The sequence below is a fragment of the Dicentrarchus labrax genome, unplaced genomic scaffold (genome assembly GCF_905237075.1).
Source record: "Dicentrarchus labrax unplaced genomic scaffold, dlabrax2021, whole genome shotgun sequence".
Lineage (NCBI taxonomy): Eukaryota > Metazoa > Chordata > Actinopteri > Moronidae > Dicentrarchus > Dicentrarchus labrax.
Window position 1 is genome coordinate 2,229,619 of NW_026136720.1, and position 7,814 is coordinate 2,237,432.

General features: G+C 41.0%; 1 protein-coding gene across 1 annotated transcript in view; it reads right to left on the minus strand.

Moving 5' to 3' along the window:
• Positions 1 to 75: 75 nt before the first annotated feature.
• Positions 76 to 7,814, minus strand: part of LOC127353907 (E3 ubiquitin-protein ligase AMFR-like) — a 10,149-nt gene continuing 2,410 nt past the window's right edge. Inside the window, exons 3-9 of the mRNA XM_051383508.1 lie at positions 7,577 to 7,671; positions 6,273 to 6,366; positions 6,013 to 6,142; positions 5,506 to 5,692; positions 5,287 to 5,388; positions 4,983 to 5,117; positions 76 to 4,049 (exon numbers count right to left, since the gene is read on the minus strand). Coding sequence (XP_051239468.1) covers positions 3,954 to 4,049; positions 4,983 to 5,117; positions 5,287 to 5,388; positions 5,506 to 5,692; positions 6,013 to 6,142; positions 6,273 to 6,366; positions 7,577 to 7,671 — 839 coding nt within the window. The 3' untranslated portion in view covers positions 76 to 3,953. The remainder of the gene's footprint in view (positions 4,050 to 4,982; positions 5,118 to 5,286; positions 5,389 to 5,505; positions 5,693 to 6,012; positions 6,143 to 6,272; positions 6,367 to 7,576; positions 7,672 to 7,814) is intronic.

Below are 7,814 nucleotides of genomic sequence, written 5' to 3' on the forward strand. Positions count from 1 at the left end.
GTTTTAAGGGCTGTTAATATTAATATGTTTTATAAACCAGCTGCTTTTAAATTGACCACGCGAGCATCACAAATGTTCAAATGAAGAAGTTTATTGGTGCGATCGTTTATTTACAAAAACTCTTCAAACCTCTGTACAGTAATGTTTTTCTATTTCAAAATGCAAAAGTATTTATACAATCTGTAAACATGAACAGAGTCCAGACAAGAACAAACAAACAAACAGAAACCTTGTGTGAAGGTGCCAACGTGCAAAAACCATTAAAACCATTAAAACCAGTAACAGATAATTAAAACTCTTCATGCAGAGTTTCATTAATACAGTTTGAACATAATAAAACAATAACAAACACACTGAAGCATAAATACACTGCGAGTCATTGTAAACAAATAAACAACAACAAAGAGAAATAACACTGAACCAGGCATTAAAATATTGAATATAATTTACATTATTGCTGTTTTATCTTTAGAATAAACTTATTAAAACATAAATGTCATTAAAGGAAAAGTCCACCTTTATAAACTAACACTGTAAAACCTGATGAGTTAATTCAACTCAAACTGAAACCGCCTCAAAGTTTATTAAAGATATTTAAGTACAATAACTCAAGTAATTATTGTTTAATTCAGTTAATTGACGTTAGACTCTCGTGTAGCTTTTCTCCAAACTTATTTAAAATGTGCTCACAGAAATTTTCTGAATAAGGTCACTTAAATTAATCTAATACAAATGTTGCCACTTAAATTGAGTTTACTCTGTTTATTTCCACTAAAGCAGATTATTACATTAACTAAACAGCTGAAGAACCATAAAAACAATGATTATAAAATAGTAGCCAATTAATTTTCTTTTAAGACTGAGATCCAATCTTTTCACTTTGGGGATCATTAAGAATTAATTGGATGCATAATTGGGATTATTATGATTAATAAACTGAAATATAAAAAGTAAAAAAGCTATCCAGTATTATAATTATATTGTTAATGATATAAAGTAAATTTAAAGAAAATATCACTAATACTTAAAATACTTAAGTTCGCTCAAAACAACTGAGCTGCTTCAACAATTAATGTGAATGAGTGATTTTCCTTTAGAGGATTAATTTATGTTCATTTATCTTTTTAATGTTAGACGTGTATCAGGTTTTACAGCGTACTGATATTAACATAATATCTTTAATCTTGTGTAGTTTTAAAAGATAACGTTGTATTTTGGACGTAATTCAAACGGTAAATAAAATATAAACATGAACGTTGTTGAAGAGGTCAAAGTTAAACACCAGCTGATCGATAACGAACTGATAAACACTGGACGAGGACGCAGAGGGATCAATTTAGAGAAAAAGGAACCAGAATGCATTGCAGCCACAGAGCAGGAAGTTCGATATCACGAGGCTCGAGTATCAGATGAACTCTGATATTCGAGCGCTGGCGTCCGAGGACCTGGAGCTCCTGGTCAGGTAGTCCCTGCAGAGGAGGTTCAGAGGTAAAGGACTCTGTTAGATACATATTTGCTAAAGGTTATCTGTAAGATTTAATAGCTATTCTCTATATACAGTCACATGGTGTCTCTCTCCCTCTGCCTGTGTTGTATCGCAGCCTCTCTGTGGTTTGTTTCCATAGCCGGTCTGCTCCGACTGAAACTGCTGTTTTTATCATCTACGTCGGTGAATCATGGTCAGGCCCCTTCATATCTTAAAGAGCTCATAGTACCCTATTACCCCACTAGAACACTACGTTCTCTGAATGCTGGGCTACTTGTGGTTCCTATAGTCTCTAAAAGTAGAACAGGAGCCAGAGCCTTCAGTTACCAAGCTCCTCTCCTGTGGAACCAGCTTCCAGTTGTGGTTCGGGAGGCAGACACCCTCTCCACATTCAAGAGTAGGCTTAAGACATTCCTCTTTGATAAAGCTTATAGTTAGGGCTGGATCAGGTGAGTCCTGAACCATCCCTTAGTTATGCTGCTATAGGCCTAGACTATCGGGGGGATTTCCCATGGTGCACTGAGCTCCTCTCTTCCTCTCTCTTTCTGCACTCATTCATGTTCCATTAATGCATGTTACTAACTCCACTTCTTCCCCGGAGTTCTTGTGCTTTCTCGTCTCGCAGGTTCTCATCGATCCTGGTGGAGCCTCCTGCCATGGTCCTGCTAGATTGCCATTGCCAATACTGTTGTTGCTGTGCACCTGTCTGTCTGTCTGTCTGTCTGTCTGTCTGTCTGTCTCTCTCTCTCTCTCTCTCTCTCTCTCTGTCTCTCTCTCTCTCTCTCTCTCTCACCCCAACTGGTCGAGACAGACGACCACCCACCTAGAGCCGAAGGATCTGTCCTAGGTTTCTGCCTTTTAACAGGCAGTTTTTCCTTGCCCTTGTCGCCAAGTGCTTGCTCATGGTGGTACTGTTGGGTCTCTGTAAATAATGTTTTAAAGAGTTCGGTCTAGACCTGCTCTATTTGAAAAGTGTCCTGAGATAACTTCTGTTATGAATTGGTGCTATACAAATAAAACTGAATTGAACTGAATTGAATTAAGGATTTATTTCCACCAAACCAGAGTTGCTGATTGTTGGAAACACTAAAAGGAACGGTTTAAAACAGTTTTGTTTGGTTTTCTTCCACTTTTATATGTGAGGTAAATTAAGTGTTTCTGTCTATGGAGGCTGGTGTTGAGTGATATCACAGCTGTTTGTGGTTAGTTGTATTTTTTGGTCCATAATGTTGAAGTTTTGTTTTTGTCACCATCAGTTTGTCCTGAAACATATTAATAGATGGACTTTAGTTTATTGCTGTGTTGAATTCCTTTAAACTAATAATAGAAATATAACAATTCAACTCCAACAGCACTTTTTAAGAAAGAAGTGAAGGGTGCTTTTAAGAGAAAGAAGATAAAAGTAAATTTTCAGCTTATAGACGACCATAAGACAGTAATATTGTGACAAATATCGAGAGATGAAGCAGTAAAATGAGACGACAGTGTGAGTAAAACAAAAAGCAAATGGGAGTAGGAGGAGAGCAGATCTATAAAAATGGATTTTGGGGGTAGATTTTAAAAAGGTAGACATAAAAGTGAAGTGAAAACTGTAGTAGTACAGTAATGTTACAGATAAAGCCGAGCAGGAGTGATGGATCTACCTGCACACCGTCACTCTGATGTGAGCAGCTGCCTGCGAGGACGGACATAAATCCTGGAAACTCTCGGCGGTGATGTAAAGTGCAGGTGATTTGTAGTAAATGGGCTACATCAGTTAAAAAGCCCGCTGTGGTTTCACTAATGGAGCCACAGCTCAAAGGCTCGTCAGGGTCGCAGATAACGAGCAGCCGAAAACCACGGGAACCAAGATTTTAAACCTCCTACAGCGGCTCAGGGGAAGAAAGGTCAGCGCAGAGCAGGAAACATGCATGTCGGTGCAGAGCGGAGTTATTTTAACCTTTAATCAGAGCAGAGGACGCTGACGGAGCTCAGACTGGAGCTTCAGATCATTTACAAACTCCATAAGATCCTTTCTCATCCTTCTTCTCTCTCGCTCTGCTCACCTCCAGACGGCAGAAAGACGCTTTGGGTTGGAAGCTTTGAGGATAGTTGAGTCTCATTTCCAGCGTCTGTATTTGCCAACCTGAGAATGAGACTCAACTGTCAACTATCTTTCTCTAATCTGATTGGTTGTTTTCATTCGGGCCCGGAGGATTCTTGTGGAGCACCAGGAGGAACCAGAGGAACCAGAGGAACCAGATTATTGTTTCTGGAACATTTTTGCCTTTTCAGTTTAAAATCTGGCTGATCATTTATGAGCGTTCAAGGTTTGGTGTAACATCCCATGTGTGAGAGCAGAGACTCTACGACAGCAGAGAATAAAAGCAGCAGCAGCTCCTGTCGCTGCACCGCTGACCCACAAAACCGAACATCCACATTCTCTGCATCTTCGTCTGTCTTCTCCTCCGCAGCCTCGCTCTCTTCCTCATCTTCCTCCTCGCCCTCCGTCTCGTCCTCCTCTTCCCGCTCCGCCCTCGTCCTCGGGGGGAGGAGTCACCTGGATGAGCTGCTGATCGGAGACCTGACGAGAGAGGAAACTGTGTTTTTAAGATGTTTCTTTGTTAAACTGCAGAAGGTTTACGATGTTAACGGAGCTGAACCCTAAAAGTCGGCTGGTTCCCGACCGTCCTACCACTGAGTAAACTGAATGATTTTATGGATATTTCATATTAAATTCAACACTAACAGCTGATAAACTGTTCAATGAACCAAACAGTGGACTCAATAACTGCAGGAAGTTTGATCATTTCCTGTAAATATTAATCAGAGATCAGTTTTCCTGATTTCTCTGTCTGTATTATGTATTTTTTAACAATCATACAGACTTAATATGCTTCTTTGTCTCTTTGTTCTATCGCTAAGCTGTTGATCAGAGACTGAAGCTCTGTCAGTGTAGTTTGTGTTCAGCTTATACATCATAAAGAATAAGGGAAACTTGAAAATGTTTTAAAGTTTTCTTCACAGAAGTGAACCGAATTCTGAATTATCTGCTTACTGTGTATATTTTTAGAATTTTTCTTACACCCTTTAAAATCAAGAAGGCCTCACGACCCCCTGTGAAGCTTTGTGGGGGGGAACTACTGCTAGTCGATACGCTGCGTTCCCACCAGAGGTGAAGAAAATTATTTGCGATACAAAGTCAATACAAAGACGCATATAAACACAAATTGGGCGCCGCAGACGGGTTGAAAATATTGAACTTTGAGTAAAAAACGTGCGCCTATCGGAGGGTTTTTTTGTGCTGTGTGGGGAGGAGCTGCTGTGGCCCACAGACACAAAATAAAACACTCTGCTCTACGGTTTAGGGTTTATATGGCGAATACAGATATTTTTGGTTCAAAGACAGAGTTCAAGAGCCCGACGCATCAGAGCCGAAACTGCTGCTGTCAAATATGCAAAAACAACCATACACCAGCTTCTGACACATTTCAGCTGATATCCTACTGAGACTGACCGGTGGCGGGGCGGCGGTCTGGATTCGTCCCTCCAGGATGTTGTCGGTGGTGACCTCGAGGGATCGGGTGATCTCCAGGTCCTGCAGGATCGACTGGAGGGGAACCTGAGGAAACATCTCCTTGATCTGCAGAGCCTGAGACACACAGACACACCTGGAGTCAGTGAGCCGCGTTTATAAAACAATCAGATCAAGTTTGACCTAACTTTGACGTGGAAAAGATCTCTGAGTAAAGTTTAAACTATACGTCAGTGATTTTCCTGCTGGTTGTTTCGGGGTACTGCAGTCTGGTCTGTAAACTCACCATGGTGTTGATCTGAGATGGGTTGATGGCTGCGACGCCCAGAAAGTTGGTGGTGGCCATAACTTCCACTGAGAAACTGGGCAACCAGCTGGCAATACGAGAACCCGCGAACACAAGGTCAAAGGTCAGACACAACTTTTCTATCCCTGGACAGAAACCGATGGAGGACAGGATTCAAAAAGGTCAATGTGGACGAGTACAGCACTGGTTTACTGTCTCACCGTCAAAGTGGAAGAAGTGGTGGAGCTGGTTGAGGTGCGGCCGAGCGTCGACTTCGGAGCCGGCAGCCATGTTGTCAGCAGCCGCCTCCCTCGTCTCACGTGTCTCACCTCCTTCTCCGATGTTCAGGGACATCCGACATGTCGGACATGAAGTGTCCTGTTCGAGCCAGGAGCGCAGACACGAACTGAGGACACACAAACACTCAGCGATCAACAATCTACGTTATCTATCTCGCAAATTCTCCCCCAGGGATCAATAAAGTTCTTCAGATATTCGCTTATTAACTTTAAACTTTCAGCTTTTTACTAAATGTTACAACTCAGACATGAAAACTGATTTACTTCATTTACTTTACTGTATCTCATTACTTTAATGATTCCCAAGTCACATTTTATTGTTCCGTTATTTAATCTCGTAACTGTTTCCCTTAGGTGTTTATTTATTCATTAGTCTAACTCTTTATTATTATGTTTCTCAAGTGCATTTAGCTCTAACTGTAATTACCACGTTACCCACAGTTGTCTTCTGCCCCCCCGTACCTGTGGAAGAGGTGACCACAGGGCAGTTTCTGAGCCGAACTCATCACATCCCGTCGTTATTGTCTGCGAGCTCTTCTGCGGACGCCACAGAAAACCTGGAAAGACGAAACACAGATATTCGTTTAAAATAATTTATTAATCTGACCTCATTGTAAAAAAAACGTTTTCACAGCAGCTATTTTGTCATAATATTATTTTATAGTTGGGTAAACAGATGTTTCATACAGATTATTATACGGATCGACCCTCGCTGAATGAGGAAACGAAGCTGCATGAAGGTCACGAGACTCGCCATGGACAACCAGATGTTACTGAAGACCTGAGAGAGACCGGGAGAACGACATTTACAAACCGTATCAATGAAACTGATTTTTATTTATTCACATATTTGCACATTAAATCTGAAGAAACGTTCTCCGACCTTCCAGAAGACTCTCAGTGTCGGTTCGCGTTGTAATTTCACAGCCAGTTAAAGTCTCATTAAACAAATGTTGTCTGTGCGGTGAGAAGTCATATTGATGAGGACTTTAATTGAAACTGTGATCGGTTGGTTCGCTCCGAAATCTGTGATCACATTTTATTTTATAGAATAATTTAAAGGTGAAAGCTAGTTTACATTAATTGTTAGCTAGTTAGTTAGCTAACGGGTGACAATATGTCAGTAACGCTCGCTAACTAGGTAGCTAATAATCTATCGCCAGTAAGCTCGTTAAAATCTCTCATAAGGTGTGAGATAATAAGTTAAATTGTGAGATAATAAGTTAAATTGTGAGATAATAAGTTAAATTGTGAGATAATAAGTTAAATTGTGAGATAATAAGGGTTAGGGTTAGGGTCATATCGGCCCTGAACAGGAAGTGTGGAAACGTCCTCACGGTCACCAACATACACTGAAACACAGACAGAAGGTCAGCACACAGGAAACTTTATTCAGCGACATCAATGCAGCGAACTCTCTGCGGCTGTAGACAGAGATCAGAATAAGGAAACACCTGGTGACAGTTTACAGACGTTTTTGATTATAAATGAGAAGAAGAAGAAAAAGTAATTCCCAGCGGGAGATTAAACTTCAGTCAAGAAATCTCCACGACTGATCTTCACACTTTTAAAGTCTTAAAGGGACAGTTTGTGTTTTGAAGTGGGGTTGTATGAGGTATGTCCAGTAGACGGCGGTCAGCACTTCTGTCACCTGTGAGCTAAAATGACTGTTTTTGTTAATGGAGTCTGGTGGCTTTGAAGAGGGAACAGAGATCAACAGAAACGCTTCAATTCTGGAGCCTCATTTATAAAAATGTTCTTTTCTTTATACCTGATTATATATATTATATATGACAGTGAGTGAACTGAGCTTTATAGTGAAAGAGCAGCTTTATTGATCATGACTGAAGGCTCAATATTGCAGGAAATGAGAACTTCAGGTGTTAATTCAATGAAAATCTCCCGCTGTGATTCCTATCACATTCTCCGTAAAGATAACGCCCCATAGGCTGCAGACAGACAGACAGACAGACAGACAGACAGAGTCTCACCTCAGCGGCCATGAAGGCGGCAGTGTGGCGGCCCTGGCTGCGGACCAGGCGGCTGCAGAGAGTAGCCAGACCACAGCAGCAGCACCCGGGCGTGGCTGGACGGACACAGAGTCAGGAAACCACAGTTTAATGTCGCTCATACTGACCCTCAGTGATTGTTTGGATTCACTGACAGCTTGTTCTCTCATTCTCTCGTTATTTTAATCAAACTTTAGAACTTTATTCATAAATCAAAACC